At 59.9% G+C, this 24252-nt stretch overlaps 1 protein-coding gene and 1 pseudogene across 1 annotated transcript; one reads left to right on the top strand and one right to left on the bottom strand.

Annotated features, from left to right (window-relative positions):
- Positions 1–896: 896 nt before the first annotated feature.
- CHRNG (cholinergic receptor nicotinic gamma subunit) lies at positions 897–15450 on the bottom strand. The gene is made up of 12 exons (XM_075068947.1): positions 15265–15450; positions 12748–12867; positions 11721–11765; positions 11096–11205; positions 10345–10500; positions 9025–9122; positions 5594–5797; positions 4963–5077; positions 4117–4231; positions 2934–3141; positions 2033–2166; positions 897–1084 (listed from the first exon to the last, which is right to left on the bottom strand). Exons 1-12 carry the CDS (start codon positions 15448–15450, stop codon positions 920–922), a joined length of 1656 nt encoding a protein of 551 aa, XP_074925048.1. The 3' UTR covers positions 897–919.
- Positions 15451–18970: 3520 nt separating this feature from the next.
- On the top strand, positions 18971–19092 carry LOC116838598 (U4 spliceosomal RNA; annotated as a pseudogene).
- The last annotated feature ends 5160 nt before the right edge of the window (positions 19093–24252 follow it).

Below are 24252 nucleotides of genomic sequence, written 5' to 3'. Positions count from 1 at the left end.
GTAGGAATTACTCCAGCTGAGCATATGCCAAACCACTAATGCCCCCTGGAATGCCAGAGCACCACCATCCCAGCTGGCGCCACAGGGACCGCAGCATGGCCGGCGAGCAGGTGCTCTGGGGCTGAGCTGCTCACTCTAAAGAACAGGAACCCCAAAGCTTGGGCGAGTGTGCCCACAGCAGTGACTGGCATCACTGGGCACTCATCAGCCTTGGGAGCAGCAGCGGGCAGCCTCCCCCACCCCATCTCCCTCTGCCCGGCCACTTCTGGGAAGTCATGGCCAGCTGGGCCAATGCCTCATGGTGCAGCAACTAGAGAAGGCCCCATCTCCCCTGCCCACCTGCTCCCCACCCCCAGCGCCCACCTGGCCTTTCCATGCTGCCAGCAAAGCAGTCCAGCAGCCGTTTGGAAACGCGGTGGTGTTTACTCCCACACCTGGCTCACATGAAACACACACGGCCGCCCGAGATCTCCCGCCAAGCCCACGCACGCCTGCCCCGCTCCCCTCGCTGGGCCGTTGCCACGTAGCTACCCAGGGGGCAGCCAGGCTCCTTGTCCCTTGGGGTGCCAGAGATGCCAGCTGCAGTGTTTGGGGGGGACCCAGATTCAGCCAGTGCCCTTCAGCTCACTTGCCCTTTATATGTAAACAAGATAAGCAAGAGGCGCAGTTTGGCTGCCATCTCTCCCCGTGGTCCGGGCCATCTTGGTCTGCGGCTCCCACGAGCATCCCTGGCTGAAGGGTCCAGCCGCAGGCTCCACCCTCCAGCAGCTTGGTGAGCCCCACCTGGGACACGGTGCCTTCGTGCATGGAGCCCAGGGCCCCCCCGCCGCCATGCAGGGAGGGCTCAGCCTCCCGCGGCAGAGCTGTGGGGAGAGGCTCTCGTGCAGCCATCCTGGGCTCTCCCACCCCAAGCAGGGCGCTACGGCAGGTAGTGCTTGGGGTCCCCAGGAAAGGGCGCTGCTGGCGCCTGGTTGAAATGGGCCATCAGGAAGATGCTGACCGTCCCCAGGACGAAGAGCGAGGCCATGACCAAGAAGCAGACGCGGTCGATGACTCTCCCCACCAGGATCCACTCCTCGTTCTCCTGCAGGGGGAGAGACACATGCTCACGGCCAAACCTGAGGTGGGCTCCTGCTGTCGCTGGGCCCATGTGCCCTGAGGCCTTTGGGTTTCGGCCCACAGGCAGCCACCACCGAACTCAATCAAAACTGCGCTCGCTTCCCCTGCGGCGAAACACAGCCCCTTCTCTCCTTCCTCCCCCCAGCCCCCATTTCCCTTTCCAGCTTGGTCTCATCTGCTTCTCCATACGCGAGTCCCTGAAGATTGGGCCCCTCAGTCCCCACTGCCCTGGGTTCCCCTGTGACGTTACTGACACAAACTGGGACCGTATCGATCATTTTTGCAACCAAGGTCCTATAGTGGCACCAAATGTTGTACAAAGGTTGTCGTGTGAGGAGTCTAGGGAAAGATTATGATTTGCTAACTATGAGTATGTGATCTGTGTGTGTATCATTTTGGTAGCTGAAGTTATGAGTATTGGCTCTGTACTGGTGTCTCAAGGTGTTTTGATTCTAAGTCGCCCTAGTGAAGCACTTGGTCAGCTTCTTGAGAAAGGAATTTGCAAGTTAAGTGCCCAGGCAAGAAACCCTTAACTGGCAATAGATCTTGGAAGACTCCAATCCACATAAGAAGTCTTCCTGGGGACGTTCAAGGTAGCGTGTGAGCAATGGCTGCCCCCTGTAAAGAACTGAGTCATTCATGGACATGTGGCTTGCCCCTGTGACTCCAGGCTCCATCTTGCTGCTGTGATCTTCCACAGGGCAGAGGATATAAAAGGCCCTAGAAACGCCTCTATTTTGTCTTCAATCCTGGCTGGTTTGATTTGCTTGGTGTGCACAGAAACCCCAGCCTTGGGCTGTAACTGCCCTGCTCCAAGCAATTTGTCCTGAATTGACTCTCTCAGTTGGGTCCCGCCAGAACCAGCCTCGTTACACCCACCTCCTGGTTAACGCTCTGCAGCGGCAGCACTCACGTTGTCGAAGTCGTTCTGTTCCCGCAGCGTCTTGGCAATGTGGTTACAGGCGTCCACGCAGGCCTGGATCTCGGGACCAGCCTGCACCAAGCTGTGACAGAGATCTTGGGTGCACCCGTTTTCCAGGCCTTTCCCTAGAGACGAGGAAGAGGAGGAGAGGAGATAGCACCAGGCAGCTGGCTGCCTTGAAGGCCAGCGCGGTGCCGGAAAGCCTCTGCCAGCTGTCTCTGTTACCCTCGGGCATCTCAAAGGCACCTGTTCCTTTGCAAAGCACGGCCGGCCAGGCCCCAGCCCTGCGGAGCAGGTCGAATGGCACACAGCGAATTCATGACTAGCTTTGTGCGCCAAAGCCTGGTGCATTCATGGCTGCTCTGGAGCATTTCACACGGTTTAGCACCAGGGATGGCACAGCTGGCTGGCACTGCTGGTAGTTCTCCTGTTTCCCAAAGCAGCTGGGCGTCCAATTAGGGAGCCGGAGCAGCGCCATGAGTCGGGTGCCCAATTGCACACCTCGTGGGAGGGAAGAGCTGAAGCCTGAATTTTGTTGGTGTCGATGAGTCTCCCAGACGGGCTGAGGGGGTAGGCTGGTGCCACTTGCCTCGCCCTGCTTGCCGCCCCCTGGTGGGCACAGGGATAGGTTTGCATGGGGACCAGATGCCGGAGCAATGGGGACTATTAACGCTCCTCTCCTCCGCAGTCCGGCTCCTGGCACTTGGTGTCCATGGTGACACCCTCACCCCCGGCAGCACCGCCCCCCACACCTCATTCCAGCCCTGGGGGACTGCTCTTAGGGGGTGGATTTGTTGCCGGTGCAAGGCCCAGGGGGTCACAGTCTGTGGGCTGGGGGTCTCAGGCTGCCCCGCCATGAGGTTCTCCCTGGCCCAGCGGAGCCGTCACTCACCGATCTTTTCCAGGACAGCCTTCATCAGCCCAGCCCTCTCCTTCTGCTTCTCAAAGACCAGTTCGGTCCGGGCCTTCCACAGCATGTACTCGTCAGCCTTCACCATCAGCCCCAGGGAGCTGCGGCGCCGCGCCAGCTGCAGGCGAGGGGCCATGTCACTGCGGCGCATGTGCATCCCCAGGAAGTGGGGCAGCCGCCGCAGGCAGATCTGGGGACAGAGCGAGGAGCCGGTAATGTCACGTTGGGGCAAGCCAGGGGAGCAAGCATTGTCACGCTTGGGGGGAGTGGGCTGGGGGATCCGGCGCTGTCACACTCGGGGCAGGGCAGGGGAGCTGGAGCCGTCACGCTCGGGGGGGAAGGGGCCATGGGGAACCAGCGCTGTCATGTTTAGAGGGGCTGGGGGAGCTGGTGCCATCACACTTGGAGGGAGGGGGCCATGGGGTGCTGGTGCTGTCATGCTTGGGGGGGCCAGGGGAGCTAGCGCCATCACGCTTGGGGGGAGGGGGCCATGGGGAGCTGGCTGTGTCATGCTTGGGGGGGCTGGGGGAGCCGTCACACTCGGCACAGGGGGGGCTCTGTCTGCTGGGGGGCTCATGGACCCTGAGTTTGGCCCTGGGGCCGTTCCATCGGGCGCAGTGCAGTTTCCCCTGACTGACGCAGGCGGGAGCGGAAGCAGCCTGGGCTCCATCTCCCCCACCTCCGCCGAGTGGGAGCTGCCAGAAGGGCGCTAATGCCCAGTGGTTCCTTGGCAGTTGGGGACCTGATTCCGGCCCTGCCCCCTATGCCCTCCTTTGGGGCTGTGCAAAGCGGTGTGGAGATGTGGTCGGATCCAGGCGGTGATCCCATAGCTGAGGTGCTGCCAGAGTAATGAGACACCTGGGCCAGGCCCTGCGCCCCCGTGGAGGAACGTGCCCCACGTGCTATGGGTCCGACCAGCTGGCCATTCTCTGGGGCTCTCAATCCCGGGAAATGAGTCGACGGCTCAGTGCACTTGCCTTTGCTCTCTGACCTTCCCCCACCCCCCGAAAGTCAGCGGGAGCTGCGCTTTCCTGAGGCAGCGATGCTTCCCGAAGCTGGCTCAGGGAGAGTCGGCTCTGGGAGGAGCAGGAGGCCGATCATGCGTATGTTAGGCGGGTCTCTGCCCAACCCATGCGGGATGGCGCGCCGGCCCCACCCGACCTACCTGCCGCACTTTCTGCGACATGGCGTGCGTGTTGGGTGTCCTCAGTGAGACGTTCAGCACGATGACGGCGTTCGCCACGATCACCACCGTCACCACCAGGAGAAAGGTCAGGTACCTGGAGGAGAGAAGGGGCCTCCGTCACTGGTCGCCAGGCCTGCTGACCCCAGCCCCACTTCATTAGCCACGTGGCCTGTGCCGGGGCATCTGCCGGCTTTTGGTGCGGTGCCCTAGCAGCAGGCATAGGGCAAAGCTGAGGGCCGGCTGGGATCCGGGAATGGGAACCACCTGGATCTCTCACTCCACAGCCCATATGTACGTAAGAGACAAAGGGAGCCCAGACCAGAACTTCCCAATGGTCCATCTAATCCACCTAGCAGCAGACATCTCCTCCGATAATGCCCTTGGCTGTGCAGGACTGCTGCATGGGTGATCTCCCGCTGAACTCCCTGCTGCAGGCTCACTTTCTGTTCAAACTGTGAAGGATGGTGCTTCTAGCTCCATCCTAGCCCCCGGAGCACTCTCGAGTCTGGCCATGCCATTTGCCTCGGCACCCTCTTGCAGCGGCGAGTTCCACAGATGAACCCTGGGCTGTGCAGCAAGGCATGTCCTGTGGGCCACTAGGAAGTTCTGTTAGTTCATCTCCTTGTTCTTGCATTGCAGGGCAGGGGAGCAATGAGCGGCCTGGCCACACATCCAAGGTTTGAGTTCCCAGTCCTCCAACCCCACCTATGATGGCTCTTAGTCTCTGGCCCTGCCCATTCCCACTGTGTCCCTTGGAGCAGGGACTCCTAGCCTCAGCTGGGATTGGGGGGAGAGGAGCCCAGTGGGTTTGGGAGCATCACTTACTTGCCAATGAGCGGCATGGCGTCGGAGGTCTCAGGCACCTTCTGTGCGATCAGGAAGAGGAAGACTGTCTGGGCCAGGAGGACGTTTATGGAGACTGTGCACTTCTGGCCGCCCGCTGCCGGGATGCAGAAAGCAAGAGATTAGCCTGGGTCTGCATCGAGATCCCCAAGCACTGGTGCCCTCTCCTGCACATTGGAGCCCGCGAGGAGCCTGCCTTCCTAGTGGTTAGAGCAGAGGGCTGGAAGCAAGGGTAGGAAAGAATTCTCTGCCGTTCCAGCCCAATATGCGTGAGCAAGCCACGCGCTCCCAGAGGGTCAAGGGGAGCCGGCCAACGCTCAGGAATAGGGGCTGGGGGTGCTGAGGGGGCAGAAATGGGACATAACTGGGTAGAGGAGGAGAGGAGTCAATCTTCATGTTTCAGCCCATTTCGGTTCAGATAACCGGGGCGTAAGGGTGACACCCTCCCCGGTGGCCTGTCACACCCGTGTGGGCATCGCACTGAGTCTGTTCCCTTCAGCTCTTGCTGCCCCCTTCCTACTCCGGGAGGTGTGGATTGCCCATGTGCCATTGCCAGAGGCTGGAGCCGTGGCGGAGGTGGGTGGCAGCGAACTCGGGCGGGCCCGGGCTCTACCTTTGGCAGGCAGGAAATACACCAGCACGGCCACGGAGGAGATGAGCACGCAGGGCACTATGATGTTGATGACGTAGAAGAGTGGTTTCCTCTGGATGATCAGGTAGAAGACGACCTGCTGGTAACCCAAGTCGTCCGGGGTGAAGCGCTCGGCGTTCACGATCTTCTTGGCCGGCCGGTGCTTGATCGCCCACTCCCCGTTCTCTGCGGGGAAGAAGACGCGGCGTGGCTATGGAAACCACCCAGGTCCTGGCACCCGAGTCCCCTTGGGAGCAGCCTGAGCCACCCTTGGGGGCCAGGAGCTTGTCCAGCGACCCCTGCTGGCGGATGCCCAGAACTGCCTCTTGCCCACATTACAGCCGCGGGCGTGTGTGTGTTACTCTTATCGGGGCCCTTCAGGAGCAGGAGGATAGATCGGCAGGGGAATCCCGCTCCCTGGCGTGGGGACCTGGGTGCAGGCGGGACATCGACCTGCCAGTTCTCCCCAGGCGGTTGCGGGCGTCTTTGGAAACAGCAGGGGCGGGCGGGCTGAGGCCTGTGCTGCGAGTCTGTTCCTGTTTGCCGCCCAGGCCCGCCGGCATGACTGACAGGACCAGCTGAGCAACTATTGACATTTCTGTCTGTGTGCGGGGAGCCCATTCACCCTGCCCCTGCTGCCGCCACGTCTCTAGGGGGACAGAGGGAGCCTGAGATAATGGCCCCTAGATACGGGGGGAGAGAAACCCTTTGCTGGGGGCTTCCCACATTGGAACAGCTAAAGATCCAGGAAAGTGGGTGGGAGAAGATTTACCACCGTGCATGGGAGCCCTGCAATGTTCTCTGTCACGGCGGGACAAATGCAGCCACCATTTTGCAGGGGCTGGCTCCCAGGGGCCCAAGTCTGCTCGGAGGCAAAGCGTCGCCAGCTCCCATGGAGCCTAGTCAGTGCAGGAGGTTGGATGGAGGCTTGGTCACTCTCCCAACTGACTCCTGGCTGCGGGGGGAAATCACGCGTGATGTCTCACTCAGGCTTGTTTTCCTGTTGGCTGCAGGAGCGATAGATTTCATTTTTTTACCAATCTAGATATCTGGTTCGGCCCAGTGATGAAAGAACAAATCTCGCCTCCCAAAAAGCATTTTGTTCCTCCAAGATGCAATTAAAAGATGATGGAAAACATCCCTATCTGCCCGTGACAGCTCCATTCCCCGCATCAATCCATTCCCGGTACCAGTTTGCGATTTGCAGGGGTTAGAAAAACTCTCTCTGAGTGTGACTATTGACTTAAGTGCCCGTGTCATGGTGGCTGCTGCTAATAACCTGCTGTGCGGGGGATACCTGCTGGGTGTGCAGAGGACACCACCTCCTGTTCCAAATCCTGGCTACAAAAACTGAACGGGAAACCTGCTCCAGCCAATAGGGAAGGACCCAGGACAGTGCAACCAGCCCTGGAAATTCCCAGTGCTCAGGGCCCCCGTGCGTCTCCGGTGGCTCTGCTCTCTGGGATTTGTGTGGTGGTGGTGCCCACACCCTGAGCAACTTTCCTGAGTGCTCCCCGACAGGAGGTGGGCCTTTATCCTGAGTGCACACACGCTGCATTGCCCGAACATGATTCAAGTGGCAACATCCCACACTCAGAAGTGACAGCATGAAAGCCGCCTGTGCGCCCTCCCTGCCTCGTTCATGGCACACCTGCCAACATCTGTACCAAGGGGGCCGGCAGACAACAGCCTCTGTCAGCCCGCACCCCGGGGTCAGCCCCAGGGCAGGTCCATCCCAGGCATGGAACGAGGCCGGGGCCCTGTGGAAAACAGGACGAGCCCATGGAATTAACGGCCATCGTCCGGCAGTCCCGCGAGAAGGCTGAATTCAGCTTGCCCGGGAGACCTTCGGTCTGGCCTTTCGCTTAGGAACTTGGGTACTTGCCGGCGTAACCTCAGCCATGTTCTTTTAATGGACAGTTTGGGGGGGGCGTTTCCTAGGGCACTGAAAAAGTAAACAGGATATCCACAGGGTCGGGGAATGTCCCCAGCCGCCACCACTGGCCTCTGAGCTAAGAAAGTAATGGAGACCATCTTCCAGGTGGACTGACCTCTGCCAGGAGCTTTCACAGGCAGTAGAGGAGTGAGGATCAGGGGCTTTGTTCTAGGCTCTGGAGGGCAGTGTGCTCTGGTGGACTCTTCTGGCTGGTCCCCCCAGATTTCAGCCCTTCCCCTCCCACCTGGGCTTGGCCCAGACCTGACTCTGCCCCATCCCTCAGCCCAGCCTCCTTGCTCGGCCCCCTTCCAAGCTCATCAGCTGAGTCCCACTCTCCCCCACCGCACCCTCGTCTCCTCGCCCGACGAGTCCCAGCCTCCCCCCGACGCCCCCCAGCCCCAGTCTCCTTGCCCAGCCAGGCACAATTTCTCCCCACTTGTCCCAGTCTCACTAGCCTGCTTCCCCTAGGTCGCTCCTTCCCCTGCCCCCACCTCCCCCCGTCTGCCTTTTGCCCCCTCGGCATTTGAATCAGATGATATTCCCCTCCACACTGCTGGGGCGTTTGCAGCAGGATGGGCTCCCTGCTGTAAGCGCCCGTGCCCAGCCGGCAGCAGCCATTGCAGGCAAAGTCAGGTGTCAACCCCCAGTGCAGCACGCTCAGTGGAGAGGGGACAGAGCATGCTCAGTGAGGACAGACTCTTTGGAGATTTTAGCTGCTAGGCTCTACTGAGCAGGTGCCAAGTGAGATTTTTCAGAGGGATTCGGAACATGGCACAGGGCGGGGGAGGAGGAGCTGTCTATGGCGGGGATGTAAGCGTAGCCAGGTTTGGGTGCATTTTCACTAGGATGGCAAAAGGTACATCCCCACCACAAACACCTCCTCCTCCTCCCCCCGGCCCCGTGCCACGTTCCGAATCCCTGCTCCAAAGCGTGGGGGCACTGCAGATGTTCAAGGGAAAGATCCCTGGAATTTTTTAATACGAGCACAACAAGATATTTGTCCCCGGCCTCGGTCTTGGACCCGGCTGAGCCGCTTCAGCTGATATTTTCCCAAACAATTCAGCCCGAGGCAGATGCCAGGCATGGAGAATTTCAGCCAAATGGTTAAAGTTTGGCAAAGATTTTAAGCAACTGAAAATGAGGTCTCATAACCTTAATACCAGGCCATGCTACCAGTCCCACCTATCAGTCAGTTAAATGGAAGTTTCTTTACAAATGCCTCCATCTCACACTGGACTGGCTGGAGGGACCGGTTGGGTAGCTGGGATCCGGCTGCGCTTTGCTACATATCTGGGCCATGCTGAGCCACCGTGCCAGTGACTCGGCTCCTCCTGACTAGTGATGGCACCACCCTTTCTGGCACTGGCATTTCCTCCAGTTGCCAACAGCGGAAAGATTTCCAGAGCCACAACTTGTAGGCTTGCCCCACTGGGCCAGGGAAGGCCCCCGGGGAGAGATGGAGGCAGCAGGTCATTACCTGTGAAAGCTTCGGGATCGATGACAATCCACTCAATGGTCTGCCCATCTTCCTCTGTCAGCAGCAGGTTAATTTCATTGGCGCTGTAGGTCTGGGACCTGTGTGGCAGGGGTAGAGGAGGCCCTGGCTGAGACTGGCTGGCTAGAGGACACGCTCAGACAATCAGAAATGCTGAGATCCAGCCGGCCAGCGGCTGCTTCAGCCGCTCCTGGGATCGGCACCACAGCCAGACGTATGGAGGGCCGCAGAACTGGCTTTTCTTTCCTTTGAAACAAGGCAGCATCTGACGTCCTATGGCTCCGGCACCTCCCCAGCTTGGGGTCAAGCCCAGCTCTGACCCAGACCCATCCCACGTAGCGCCACTGCAGCCACCAGCCTTGCCTGGATCCAGCCAGCTGGGGGAAGAGTTTTCATGTAGGCCCCAATCCTGCAATTCAACCCACCCGGCTGGTCGCTCGCCTGGGGCGGGGCCCTTCCCAAGTCTGACTTCAGGGGCGGGACATGGGGTATTAGCTTTCCAGGCCGAGGACTCCGTCTGTCTCTGCAGTATGGGGCCTCAGGCACATCACTGGGGCCAGGTCCCATCTTGATAACCGGGAGCCGGCTTTTATCGTCCACGGCCTTTCAGCGACGCGCGGGGGGAGCTCCCGTCCTGCTGTCGGTCGGCACTGGCCGACGCTGGGGAGGGGACCCTGCATCACTAACTTGGACGCACTCAGAATTTAGTAACCGCCACGGAAATCAGATCCGGTCACACGTTGTAGCCACAGACTGATCAGAGAGGAACAACAGTCGGACGAGCCTCCAGGGGCCCGATCCTGCATCCTCACCACCCACCTGGGATCTGGGCTCATACGATGGGAGAATTTGTGGGGAGGGGGAGGAGGAGTTGATCGCAGACATTTCACTCTCCCTGGGCTAACTCGGCCTGTCGTGAGAGGGGATGGAGACATCTGACAAAGCACCCACAAGGTTCTCTTGGGCTCAGGGCAAGGGCTGGAATGGGGCCCTGGGTTTCTTTGGCTTGCATGCCTTTGTCACTAGCTCGGCAACCTACGAGGCTTGTGCCATGGTAACCAGCCTGGCGGCTGCCACGGAGTTGAGTGCGACCAGCCTCTGGCTAAGGCGGAGGGAGGTGCAGAGGGTCACAGCTGTGCGTGATACAATGGGCCCTTTGCTGGTGATCTGGGCCAACTGCCGCCTGAGAGAAGGCGGGAGAGCTGCTTGCCCGGCAGGAGAGCTGCATGCGTGCCCCAGGCTCTGCCCCCTGCCCTCCCATCTGAGGGGCAGCCCTGCCCCTTCCCGAGCAGCCGCGCTCACTGGAACACCATGGAGCAGTTCTGCCAGTCGAAGGGGAAGTAGGTGACGAAGATGGCACAGGAGGTGCGGTAGATGGCGGGCGGCATCCACAGGAGGCAGCCATTGGAGTCCAGGAGCGTGTTGCAGTACAGGGTGATCTCAAACACCCCGTCGATGCTGTGGGCAGGAGAGGGGCAGGTCAGGCCAGCCGGGCGCCCCCTCCCGACTGCTTGGAGCTCATGCTGTGAGCTGGCCACTGCCCACAGGCTGGAACTGTCCCAGGGCCACAGAGAAGTCCCCAGCAAAGCAGAGGCGATCCCAAAATTCCCCCAGACACCCAGCCAGTACCTTACTATGGGCTCCAACCACCCAAGAGCACCCTACCAGCTGCGAGACAGTATGTGATTGGGGGGGGAAGGGCGCATCACCACTGCCCTCTGTTGGATGGAATCGGAACTGCCTATTGGCTGCAACTCACAGGAGATAAAAGCCTACTACTGCTGCCTCTAATAGAGACCTTCCCTTTAGCCCACCTGGTATGGCCCTGTGCTGGTGGAGCAGAGCATGTCGGGTTCTGTCTGCAGTCCTGGCTGTGTGAGACTTAGCTGCTGACTGTGATGTCTCTGGGTGGGTAGCCACAGACCCGGCCCCTGCCGGGAATGGAGCCTGCCAAGTGCCCTGGCAGAGGGAGGGCTGGACAAGGTCAGTTTCTACTGCGGGGGTCCTCACCAGTTCCCGCTGCCCCCCTGCCCTGGGCCCTGCAGCTGCTCACTTGTTCTCCAGGACGATGTCCGGCAGCCACACCTCGGTGGAGGGCACCCTCAGTATCTGGATGTTGTCATATTCGTCAGGATCCCACTGCAGCCGATAATCGCACCATTTCTGGAACAGAGGGAAAGGGTCTGAGCAATGCAGGGTCTGTCACTTGTCATAGAATGAGCATCTCTGGCCACCCTGTGACCGCCCCCAGTACCACACCGCCCTGGGGCGTGGTCTGCAGGAACCCGGCATGCTCTGGCCATGAGCTGGGACCTGGTAAGGTTTCTCTGTGACCTGTTCTGGGAGCCGTGGTGGGAAGTGAACCCTCTGGCCTGTGCTCTGTGCCAAGGGCTTTGCCCAGGCCACTGAGCTCAGTGCCAAAGTGGAGTCTGGCTATGGAACAAGCCCTGAACAATTCCCATTCTCCTGGCTCCAGATTGTGAATCTTTGACCCCAGCCATGTCTGCCTTCAGGCCTGGAGGGGACTGCGACCCGCCTTAGCCCTTGGGCTGCAGGTGCATCGGTGTGCTGGGCGTTGGAGGGCTGCTGGAGCTTATCGGGAGATGGGGGCATTAGCTGATCTCTGCCTGCTGCATGCTGGCCGGCCCGTAGCTGGTGGGCACCCCTGGGCACCTTACCATCTCAATCCAGATGTTGGTGGTAAGGGTCTCTTCCCGCTCGTTCTGGAACCCAGAAAGGAGAGAGGGATTGTGGGATTGCTGCCACGCCGCCCTGCCCTCTCCCGCCACAGCTGGGTGGCCCTGCTGCAGCTCCAGTGGGGCTGCACAGTGCGTGCCAGCTACTGGGCGTTCAGGCAATGCCCTTCTCATGGGGCTCCGGTGCATGGAGCCTTGAGGAATTACCTCCCAGGGTGCAGCAGGGTGTGGGGTGTTCCAGGGGTGCCCTGCGTCCCATGAACTCAGCCCCCCCGCTTCTTCCCCCGGGAAGCCAGCAGCGGCCACAGAGCCACCGAGGCAAGGCCAGGCCATGCCCTCACTGCAACTGTGTTGCTACTAGGAACCCTGTCTCTAATGCATTCACTGCCCCGTGCCCTCCTCAGGAAACCCCCAGCCCCATCACTACCCAGTGCCCCTATCCGGCGCCCCCCAGCTCAATCACCACCCCATGCCCACCTCCCCAATCTCCCTCTTCCTTCTCTCCCTCCCCCAGCACAGTGATTCTCCTCAGGGACCATTACCAAGGGTGGCTCGGACAGAGTGTCCTGCAGCCAGTCCCATGGGCATCTGCCCTGGCACGGACTCCCCATTCTGACGGCAGGGGTAGTGTGAGGGATGCCCAGGCAGGACTGGCTGTCCCTGGTCAGGGCTGGGTGCTGGGTGCCTTTGGGAGGAGACGAGGCAGGGATGTTCCTGGCATCAGTGCCTCCTGCCTCTCATTCCCTCAGGTCTCTGTCCCCCATGCCAGGCCTAACAGAGGAGCAGCCATCCTTGCCCCCCCCCAGGAGAAGCAGCCTCCTCCCAGTTTTGGGTCAGGGGCTGGGAGCAAGGAGAAAGGCAGGAAAGGGCCAAGCTCAGCAGCATAAGTGAAACCAGCTGGCTTTTAACCCTCTCCTGCCTAGTGATGCGCCATGTCCCTCCAGTGTCGCTTGGCAGCCGGCTGGTGGGGACTGGCAAGGAACTTGGGCGGGAGTGGGGCTCTGCTTACCAGTGAGATGAGGTTGGTGAGGGTCAGCTTCAGCGTGACGTTAATGATGTCGCCCTCCCCCTGGGCCGGGCGCAGGTTGCGGTTGTAATTGGTCATCAGGTCATTGAGCAGTTTCTCCTCCTGGTTCCGGCAGAGCACGGCTGAAAGCAGGGCACAGCCAGGCCCTGAGGGAAGCAGGCACCACGCCACCCCCACCCAGCGGCCATGCCAAGGCCGAGCGGTTCCGTCGAGAACTGGTCACGAGCGGCCCCTCTGGATGGTGCCAGGTGCCTGCCCTGGCGACCTGAGGGCACAGGGCGAGTCCAGCATGGGCAGCAGCAAGGCAAGCTCCCTCTCGACCCCTCCACCTGTCTACCCCAGCCTCACCCCTTTGAGAGGGCGCTCAGTGTTTGTGGCCTCTCCAGTGAGACCCGAAGCGGGCAGCTGTATTGTCAGTGCCCATGGAGCACACGGGGCTGCCCAGCTTTGTGCTGGGCGCCAGGACCCGTCAAACAGGATTCACACGGGACGGGGGCCTCTTTCAGCCTTCACTCACCTGCGTGGGCTTTGAACTGACCACAGGCAAAAGTGTAACAAGCGTCTGGAGCGGGCGACGGAGCCGCTGGAGGGTTGGCCACCGAGAAGATAAAAGCTTACTGTTGCTTCGCAGTAATGGAGGGACTTCTTGAACATGAGAGGCAGAGCTCTATGCTTCAGAGCCAGTGAGCCTGGGATCAGACCCTGCCAATGCCCTGCAGGAGGCTGCCCAGAGCTCGGGGGCTGGCAGCCTGAGGATGTCACAAGTAACAGCAGTATCCCATTTCTCTCTGGGGTGAGGGCCGCAGGCGTCCCTCTCGCCAAACTTTCTGAGCTGGCCCCAACTCTGGGCCCCCAGAAGGCATAAACGTGGCTTGAACTCAACAGGCAACGTGTTGAACCCAGCTTAACTGTGGTCTAACAATGGTGTCCTGCAGCCTGTCAGCTCTGGCCCGGGATCAATCCCCCTCGGCTGCCCGGATCCTTAGCTCATTAGCTGGGGCTTTACAAATCCCCTGCTTTATTAAATTATTAATGGCCAGACCCGCCAAGCGCATCTGAATGAAATGCCTCTGGGGAGAAACATAACGGGCTAACGAATTACCTTCATTAGCAAAACTGCTGCTGCTGCTTCCTGGAAAGCCTCAGGGCCAGAGGACAGAGGGAGACTTGGAGATCGCGTTGGGGGTTAGCGCTGGCACCTGGCCAGCATCACTGTATGTGGCTGTGTGTGTCCCACACTTGTGGGTGGGGGTCTGCGTGTGCCCCACACACGTGTGTGCACGTCTCTGGTTTCCCTGGGCTCGAAGCCTGTGCTAACAGGCATAAGCAGCAGCTGCCCCGCTGTAGCAATAGCGCCTGCCAAGAATTGTTTTGTGGCCTCCGTCGTTCACCTTCTCAAAGCAGAAGGAGCCCAGTTCAGTCCCCTCTTCGTCCCAGGTGTGAAATGGACGAGGGTGGGTGCAGGGCAGCCCAGAGAGGGGGGCAAGTGGGGCAATTTGCTCCAGGCCACGGGCTCCACAGGGGCCCCGTGAGCCCTGGCCCAGCAGTGGTCCAGGTCTTAGGTGGCATTTCGGCGGCGGGGGCCTTTCAGTGTTGCCAAAGACGTGGAGCGACTGAAGGGCCCCCGCTGTCAAAATGCCACTGAAGACCCGGACTGCTGCTGGGTGAGTACAAGTGCCATAGCTCCCCTGCTTTGCCCCAGGCCCCCTGAATCCTCCGGTCGGCCCTGGGTGGGTGGACCACGACCAACAGGCATGTGAAATGGACAAGGGTGGGTGCCCCACGACCGGCAGTGGGAAATGGACGAGGGTGGGTGCCCCATGACCATCATTGTGAAGCGGATAAGGGTGGGTGCCCCAGGACTGGCAGTGTGAAGTGGACGAGGGTGGGTGCCCCATGCAAGTGGAGCGGTGGGAGATGGTAGCAGTGTAACATCCCAGCACAGCGAGCACGGTTCTGGCGGGCGTGTTACGGTGCAGGACCACCCACAGCCGTTCAGGGCTGGGAGTGGGTACAGGGCGCTGGCGCTGCAGGGGCTGGGGTGAGGGCTGCTGATGCTCACAGCAGAGCCCCTGGCAGGCAGGGTGTGGAAGGGGCCACTCTCCGGGCAGAGATACTGGTATTGGGAGTCCCAGTCAGGAGCGGGGCCCTGCTGTGCTAGGCGCTGTACGCACACATAATGACTAGGCCAGCCTGCCGGGGGCTGTGCAGAATGGCACGTTGCCCTGCGCCAGCCAGCAGGACAAGGAGGCTGCTGCTGCACCCCAAGCCCTGAAGGAAGAGATGGAGAGTGAACAGAGCAAGAGGGGAGGCTACTCCCTGCTCCTCGCCCCAGCCCTGGGATGGAGAGGGGTGGGCGTGGTCTCTTGAGCTGCCCTGATTCCCTGCTGCTGAGCCCAGAACAGAGCTATCCACGCTCGCAGCCTAGGTTTAGCTGCCACCTCCCCAGCACCATACCCGGCTGCCCCTCGCCCCGTCCGCAGGCCGGGCACGGCTTACCTGTGAGGGAGCCGAGGGTTGCGAGCAGAGCCAGGCAGCGCATGGTTGTGGCAGCCTCCCTCCCAGCACGGTGGCGGCTGTGTGCTCAGCAAGCTCTGGAGGTTTATTTTGGGCCGTGGTCAGCCCCCCTGCACCCCTCCTCTCCCCGAGTGCGTCGTGCCTGCAGTCCAGCTGTCCGGCCAGCATTGTCAGCTGTTCCCCAGCGGATGGCCAAGTGCCTCTGAAACAACAATGGGGGAGGGAGCAACTCACCCTGGCAGCCACCTACTGGGGGACACACGGACCACCCCACTCCCCGCCCCGTGCTGAATTGGCAATATTTGTATGAGCCATGTGTGTGCCTCAGTTTCCCTGTGTGCTCTGTACTGCTGTGCCCTGATGCGGCGTTTGACTCCTGCGGCTGCGTGATTGGAGGCCAGACTCCTTAGCCCAGGCTGAACAGACCGGAGGAGGCAGAAGAGACAAAGGGAACTGGGACATTACGGCCAGCATAGCCTGGGCACATGAATGCTGCATGGCTGGAGCCAGAGCCAGAGCAGCCCGGTGCGAACAGGCTGTTCTCAAGGTCTGAGCTGGGAAGAGAGGGCCAGAGAGAAGCAGGGCCAGCCGGGGCCCAGCAGGACCTCTGGCTCCCGCTTGCCTTTCCCATGCCGAGCTGCTGACTGCCGGAGACCAGATGCCAGCTAACTCAGAAGGGCTGCCCAGTGTTGCCGCAAATATTCCCAGACGAGCTGCTCCCTGTAGGGGTAAAGAGCGTTGGAACCGGCCTCCACCTCAGTCGGACCCGTTGGTCAGCGCTCACAGCAGGGAACAGACGCTCTGGAGCCTGAAGGCCCAAGTCCAAAGGCTTGGAGGCCACGTGGAAAAGAGAAGCCCCAGGAGCCTGGATGTGCCTGGGGCATAGCACAGACCCTGGGAATCCATGACACTCCCCTAGCCTGGAGCTGGGCCCCACACAGGATCAGGACCCAGGCCAAGCCACGGTTCCACAGGGCCGGGTTATGGCTGAGGTGGGAAAGGCAACATGGGAGGCTGATGCTGCCCCATCAGGACCAGAGAGTCCAGGCCGTCCCGGAGGAGCCTGCCAGCCCAGAGCTTCTGCTTTGGTGGTTAGAGCTGGGGACCAGGACGCTGGAGAGCTGTTGTGGGAGCTTGGGCTAATCACTACCCATCATGGTCCTGAGTTTCTCCAGCTCCAGACTGAGGATGATCTTTCCCTCCACACCTTTCGTGCCTGTCAAGTTCTTTGAGATCCCCTAAGAGAAGGCGCCAGAGGAAGGCAGGGTTGTCCCAGTGGGGTACATGACCCCTTAGCCCACAGCTCGGGTGCTACCGACCTTACCCAGTCTTGCATGGCTTTGTCCCCAGCGGCTGTCCCCTCCCTGGCCGGGTGTGACACACGGACACCTGCCCCCCCCTCACTGGGGTGGGGGTCTCACACACCCCTCGTGTCATGGATTGATAGGGACTCAGCTATGCCCTGGCCTGTGTGCCAGCTCCCCCCAATCTGCGGGCCACACGGCTCCCCAAGGCTTCAATGACTCCAAATGCTGCCCCTCTGGGCTCCAGCGATCCCTGTGCCTCACTGAGATCAGACTCCCGAGAGAGCAGCCATACAGGGACGCAGGGCAGCCCTTCCAACAGGAGGGAGCAGAGAGAAAGTAATTTGGTTAGCAAGGGAAAGTCCGGAGCAGTATGAGCGATGGCGTCCCCAGGCCCTGATCCTCAAGGGGCCATCTTCACTCTCGCTGCCCCTGTCTGTGCGTGGTCCCAGCAGCAACCTGCCTCGCTCTTCGCTCGGCCTTCCCGCGGTGCTGAAGGAAGCCGCCTGCTCTCGACTGCTCCAGTCAGAGTCGCTGGGGCTCTGGATCCGCCACTCGCACATGCTGGCTCTGTTCAGACAGCGCCGCCGAGGGGCCCCGTGACGTTCTGCCAGACCTCGTTCCCATTCCGGGTGTGATGGTACCAAGCGCATAGGGAAACTGAGGCACACATCTGGCTCATAAAGATATTACCGGAATGCCCACCTTCCTCACACCCGGCATCTGGGGCATGGAACCAGCTGCCATGGGGAAATCATGCCAGGGTTTCACTCCCCCATTCCACCCTGCTGCGGGAATGCTAACCACACAAAGGACCTGAGGCCAAATGCGAAGGCCCCATGGCCAGCATGCTGGAGTCACACTGGCCGTGTGTCGTCCTGGGTAATGCCCATGGTGCTCCCCCTGCCTGGGCAGTGTGCAGCATGGGGGTGCTGGTTTCATGAGTGTCTTTTAAGGGCCGCTGACTCTGCTGAGTGGCCCCCCAGGGTGGGTCCACTCAGCTTCCAAGCTGCTCATGTCACGGTGGCCTCCTCATCCCCCATGGGCCAAATGCTGCCCTTGCCATCCCGCCGCCCATGGAGAAGGTTGGCATAGCCTGGGCCCTGCAGCTGGCTCTGCATTGGCAGCTCAGTCGCTGCAGTGCCGGCCGGGGAAATGGATCGGGCCCTGCAGGTGACATGGGGTCCGATCCCAGTTTCCCACCGCTCGGGGCACTCGACACTGCCTGGAGCTTATGCCAAGTGTTTGATCCAGCAGCTGCTGGGTTAACTAGCTCTTGTCTGCAAGAGGCTGAGATGCAGCCCAGCCTGGCTGCTTGTACCAGGTGAGAGGTTGCAACTGATGTTCTAGCCGGCACCTGTGTATCAGGCTGAGGAGAGGCCTCCTCCCGCCCCCAGCAGTACGGGACCATGTCTCCTGGACCAGGCCTAGGGGGAGACTCCTCTTCAGGGCTGGGGGTGCGGGGGGCTGGGCTGGCGTCTGAGGGATGAGCACCAGCCCCAGCTGTCCTGTGACCAGCCTGCCTGGGGGTCACATACCAGGCTTGCCTGAGCCCTCTGTGTGGGCGACGTGAGCAGCATCAGCTGTCCTGAGACGCAGGATTCCCAGCATTTCCTGTCTGACTCTCCCCCCCAACCCTGGCCAGCCCGCTTCCCCTGGCCTGCCCCCCCACTTCACCTGCTGCTGCCTCAGCCCCCAGCCTCCCTCCGCCACAATATCCTCCCATTCACATAGGGCCTTTCTCCCTCCCCCTGCACTGGTCCCCCTTCCTCAGCAGCTGCCTGACCCTTTCCAACCTTGTTCCTGCTGCGGACTGGCCCCCTCTTCAGCTAGGGCCTGTCCCCTCCCAGCCACACACTGCCCCCCCGCTTCCACCTGACGCACTGGCCTCACTCCCCTGCCTGCTGTGGAGCCTGAGTTAACAAGACCCATAGGCAGGCTCCCCGGCGCTCCCCATTGCAGGACCCAGTGCCCCATGCCTGCCCCACGCCAGTGGGCAAATGAGGTCAGGGCTGGGCCTGAGGCTGGGATCTAGGGGGCCAAGGGGTTCACCAGCCAGGTGGTGCACAGGGCCCTGGGGAGAGGGCATCGACCCCGCTAGCTTAGTGCTCAGGGCCCCGGGAGGGGCTCTGCTCAGGGGCCTTGGGAGGATGGTGCAGGGGCTGTGAGAGGCTGGGCGCTGCTTGGGGAGGGGGGCTGTGACGTTATTGATATAATCTGGGACCATATAGAACATGGTTGCAACCAAGGTCCTGTAATGGTACCAAATCTTATGTAAAAGGGGGTCAGATCTGGTGTCTTAGACCAGGTTATGGGTTGCTGGTTATGATTATGCTGTCTGTGTATGTATCATCTTGTAGTTGAAGTTATGAGCATTGGCTCTATACTGTCTGCATTTGCAGTATCGTAGCCAATGAGGTTAATCCGAGGCGTGATTATTGCTATTTGTAAACTTATGCTCTGCTTCTGGGAAACATCCCAGACAAGTTGGTGTTAGTTCTGCCTAGCCTGCTTGATGGCCCATTAAGGACCATCAGCTATAAAACTGACCCATTGAGAGAAGGCAGATACGCCTTGTAACTCAGCAAAGTATGCAGGGACCTGCCCATGTGACTTCAGACTCCATTTTGCTATAATTTCCAAGTAAGGAACAGAGAGGGTTCTTACACAGAAAAGCCTATAAAAAGGTGATGCCTCATCTCCATTTGTCTTCAGTCCTGCTTCTTACCTCTGGAGGGACTTTGCTACAAACTGAAGCTCTGAACAAAGGACTGATGACCATCCCAGCTGGGGCTGTTCCAGAGACTTGATTTGAACTGCAGTTTATTCACCACTGCTACAAGCTTGAACCAAGAACTTTTGCCATTACTGTATGTAATTGATTCCATTTAACCATTCTAGATCTAATCTATGTCTTTTCCTTTGATGAATAACCTTTAGATTTTAGATTCTAAAGGTTGGTATCACAGAGTCCCCAGTGATGCTCTGGAACTGCTCCCCACAAAGCCAGTCAGGACTTTGGGGAGCCTCCTCTCCTTGCAGCAGACTGTATGTAGGGCAAGAAGCTCACGTCTTCACCTCCTGGGTATCTCCTTGGAGCATTCAGCATCCTCTACCCTCCGTGTGCTTCCACAGCAAGTCTGCCAGGTGGGTCCTGGGAAGCCACAGGGTCCTGCACCCCCACAGCACAGTCAGACATGACTCTTAGCCAACCAGTAAAACAGAGGTTTATTGGATGACAGGAACAGGGTCTAAAACAGAGCTTGTAGATATAGTGAACCGGACCCCTCGCTGGGTCCATTCTGGGGGCAGTGAGCCAGACCCCACATCGCACTTCACTCCTCGTCCCCAGGCAGCTCCAGACTAACAACCCCTCCAGCCCTCCTCTGCCTCAGCCCTTCCCGGCCAGGAGGCCACCTGATCTCTTTGTCTCCACACCTTCAGCTGGCACTTTTGCAGGGAGGGGCCCAGCCCATCAGTTGTTAGGAGACAGAGTGCAGGCATTTAGTGCACTGGCCCTTTGCTCTGCAGATACTTAAGAACTGCCTAGGGGACACTGAGGCATCAACACAGTATTCAGAGAAACACATTAAGAACATTCCATTCATCACAGTTGGCAACAGCGTGATTTGTGGTAAGATCTGATTTGTATCGGCGATCTCCAACGGTGCTGAAGCTTCGACCTGCACGGCGAGAGGGTGAGCGCTTGCCTATGCGGATGACCTGGTCTGATCGCGGACGACCCGAGAGGCTCCAGGTATGCTCAACACATCGGAAGAGCCGCTGACTGGACGGGTCTCCGCTTCAATGCCAAAAGTGCGCGTCCCTCCACGTCGATGGGAGCAAAGAGACTCAGTGCTGGCGACGGAGCTCCAGATCCAGGCGAGCCCGTCGTCCCTTGGCCGAGGGGCAGGCGTACCACACCTCAGCACGCCGACGGCGTCGCGTCCGCAGACCCCGAGGACACCATCCGGGAGATCCTGCAGACGCTGCAAGATTGACGCATCGCTGCTGGCCCCATGGCAAAAGATCAACGCCCTCAACACTTTCCTGATCCCCCGCATCGCCTTTGTCTTGAGAGGTTCCGCGTGGCAAAGGTGCCCCTCAACAAGGCGGACACACCATCCGGCAGCTGGTCAAAAGTGGCTGTCCCTGCCCAGACAGCCAGCAACGAGCTCGTATACATTGCTCACAGGCACGGTGGGCCAACGTCCCCGCATGGGAGACCTGTGACATTGCAGTCATCAGCACGCCTTCCGCCTCCTGACATGCCCGAGACCACAGTAAAGAGCGTCGCGGCAACCGCCGCACACTGCACCGAGAGAGCGAATCGCAGGCTCCCTCCGGCCAGGATGTAGCCACTTTCCTGAGCGCTCCTCCCTGGACGCCGAATTCGGCCGGGAGTGGACATCGCCTCGCTGTGGTCCCGCGCCCGCAACGCCACGCGCCGGCTAGGGAAGCGTCTGGGCTGCCGTGGGTATGGAGCGAGGACGGCAGGAGCTGGGAGTTTCTGGTGCCCGCAGATCGAGCCGGAGGGCAGCATCACCGTCAGCCCCGGAGCCAGAGGCGTGCTAGAGAAGTCCCTGAAGGCCGCCGTCCACGCGCTCTACGTGGACACCTGCGGAAAACCCGACCAGACGCAAGGCCTTGAGGTGACCACAAGTGGGACTCCAGACCACTCCTCCCGCGGGCAGCTTCACCCGCTTCGCCGACTGCGGTTCATACACCGCGCCCGACTAAACTGCGTCCCGCTCTATGGGCCATCCGTCACGGGAACCAGGACAAAGCGCTGCAGGAAGTGCAGGTACACCCTGGAGACCCTGCCCACGTCCTGTGCGACTGCAGCCCACCAGAGCCTGGCGCTGCGCCACGCCGTCCAGGACCCGCTAGTGAAGGCCATCGCCCCACACTCGCTGAGATTGCAGTCAACGCACCATCCCTGGCACAGCAGCCCGCTGTGCCAGATATCGTCATCACCGGACACGGAGCGGAAAAAAAGATCATCCTCGTACGACGTGACAATCCATTCGAGACAGGAACGGCCGGCATTCCGGCGAAGCCCAGCCCGTACTCACGGACAAATATGCCCCCTTCACTGACACTTGCGGGCAAAGGCTACGAGGTTTACACTGACGCCCTGAATCGTCGGGGCGCTAGCGCCTGGACCTCCTGTAACGGCGTGTTACTTAGGGCCTGTGGGTGGGCCGTCGCTATGCACGACTCATTTGAGACGTTTGATGTCTCAGGACACTATCCGGTGGTCCAGGGACATCTACAACCGAACACACACCAGGCACCGCCAGTTAACTAGAGTGAGCCCGATGTGGCCTCCCGCTAACGCACCCACGGCGGGGGAGGGGAAAACCCTTACAAAACCCCCCTACAACTACATCCCCTGAGTCCTGAACCACCGATCCCTGGATTACACCTCCGTGAGGGTCACCCCTGTCCCCATTTACCCGGTCTGCCTTAGCTCTAATACATGACTAATGTGTAAACCCATTAAAGATGAAGACGATGTAACCCTCACTGCTACCCTCTAACATACTTATGACGCCACCACCGTACACCCCGCTTTGGGACAATTACAGACTGTATGTACTATATACTAACCCATAACCAAATACCAGCGTCCCCCCATACTCTGTATGTTGCCCCCGATGACTAATGACTGACACGCCAAACTCTGTGTATCATCTTTATTTAAATATTCTCTAATAAACATATTGACCTGGGTCTGGGGCTTGGTCCTTTGGGATCGAGAGAACCTTTTTCTTTTACTGGGGTGTTGGTTTTCATAACCATTCATCCCCAGGACGAGTGGGACTGGTGGGGATACTGGGAGACTGGAGTGTCTAAGGAAATTGCTTGTGTGACTTGTGGTTAGCCAGTGGGGTGAAACCAAAGTCCTCTTTGGCTGGCTGGTTTGGTTTGCCTTAGAGGTGGAAAAACCCCAGCCTGGGACTGTAACTGCCCTGTTTAAGTGATTTGTCCTAAATTGGCACCTCAGTTGGGTCCCACCAGAACGGATCGTCACAGAGGCATCCATCATTCTCCCTACCTACCCCAGGGCAGCTGGGTGGCCTCTGTGTGGAATGAGTTTGTGGGCCTCAGCCCCGTGCCTGGGCGAGTGCCAATCAGTGCTAACTGCCCCCCACCTGGGCAGTGTCAGCAGGGAGGCCATGGACTGAAAGGGCCATAGAGGCAGGGCAGGTTGGCAGGGGCTGCTGTGGGGAGCTGGCCCTGCTCCCTGGGGAGATCTCAGGCTCCAGCACTGTCCGCATGGCACCTTCCACCCGTGCCGTCTCCTCACAGGGCAGCTCAAGGCAGCCGCGCCCAGCACACGCCTGCCCCGTTGGGGTCACTACTGTGATAACGAAACAGCCCCCACTTCCCGTGGACTCCCCTTGTGCCCAGGCCACTAAGTGCGGCGAAGAGAGGCCGGCTGAGCACCAAGGTCTGGCTTGCCCGGGCGAGATGAGACAGTTTTCCCCAGGGCAAGGTGGGACTACTGGGAACACATGGCATCAGAACCCGTGAGGCCAACCCGCTGGCTGGAACTGCGACTCCCCAGGTGGCACCAAGGGGCCTGGTGCCAGAGGTGCTGTGTTTGATCCCTGCCTAGGATCCAGCGTCTATGCAGCTGCCACGGTGCCCCCCACACGTATCCACAGACCCAGGCCGGGTTGCTTCGCTCAGCTCAGGCTGCTCCCCAGCAGACAGAGGCCAGAGAAAGGTGAGACAAATGCAGGGGCTGATTTGCAAAGACAAACTCAGGTGCCCAGTGTCTGGGTAAGCTGGGAAAGGCTGAGTGCCCTGGCAGAGGGCATGGGGACATGGCATGGACAGAAGGGTACAAAGCCCAGGGAGGAAGGGGAAGGGGGCAGGGATGCAGCCGTGGGATGGGTTCAGCTGCTGGGAATCATCCCCAGGGCAGGGCTGGGAGTGTTGCCACACCCCAACGGGGGGATGGATCTGGCTGGGAATTGTCCCCCGGAAGGGCTGGGGCTCCCTCCCGTCTGAGGGAAGGACTGGCAGCCCAGGGGCTCAGAACAGCCAATAATGGAACATGCACCTGAGACTGACCCTGCCCATGATGAGCGAACCCAGAGGCTCTCGCCCCGTGGCCTGTAGCACTTGCTGGCTGGTCACATGGCACCAGCTTCACCTTCTTCCCAGATGCTCAAAACCCACTAACTTCCCGCTGGGGAGGTTACACAGATGTTATCCACCCCCTAGTGGGAAGGGAGGGAAGACAGGGCCTTGCGCGGGGTGCTGGCCAGTGGGAGGGGAGGGGAGATGGGGCAGCAGGACCTAGCGCGGGGTGCTGACCAGTGGGAGGGAAAGGGAGATGGGGCAGCAGGACCTAGCGCGGGGTGCTGACCAGTGGGAGGGAAGGGGAGATGGGGCGGCAGGGCCTAGCGCGGGGTGCTGGCCAGTGGGACGGTGTCATAAACAGATAGCTAAGGGTTAATGTTTCTTTTACCTGTAAAGAGTTAACAAAGGGAACCAAACACCTGACCAGAGGACCAATCAGGAAACAAGATTTTTAAAAGCTCAGGGAGGGAATTTTTGGGTGTGTTTCTTTTGTCTGTAACTCTGTGCTCTCTCGGCTCTGAGAGAGGAGCTCTTTACCTTCAGGTTTTCTAATCTTCTGTTTCCAAGT

This window comes from Chelonoidis abingdonii, chromosome 8, assembly GCF_003597395.2.
Source record: "Chelonoidis abingdonii isolate Lonesome George chromosome 8, CheloAbing_2.0, whole genome shotgun sequence".
Lineage (NCBI taxonomy): Eukaryota > Metazoa > Chordata > Testudines > Testudinidae > Chelonoidis > Chelonoidis abingdonii.
This window is presented reverse-complemented; position numbering and strand designations above follow the sequence as displayed.

Bases quoted from the DNA above. Each gene is read 5' to 3' on its own strand.
- CHRNG (XM_075068947.1), bottom strand. From the start codon at position 15,450: ATGCTGGCCGGACAGCTGGACTGCAGGCACGACGCACTCGGGGAGAGG. The intron at 9,123-10,344 runs GTGAGCGCGGCT...CCTGCCACACAG, and splicing joins AACTGCTCCATGGTGTTCCA to GTCCCAGACCTACAGCGCCA. The intron at 3,142-4,116 runs GTAGGTCGGGTG...CTCTGTCCCCAG, and splicing joins TGTCGCAGAAAGTGCGGCAG to ATCTGCCTGCGGCGGCTGCC.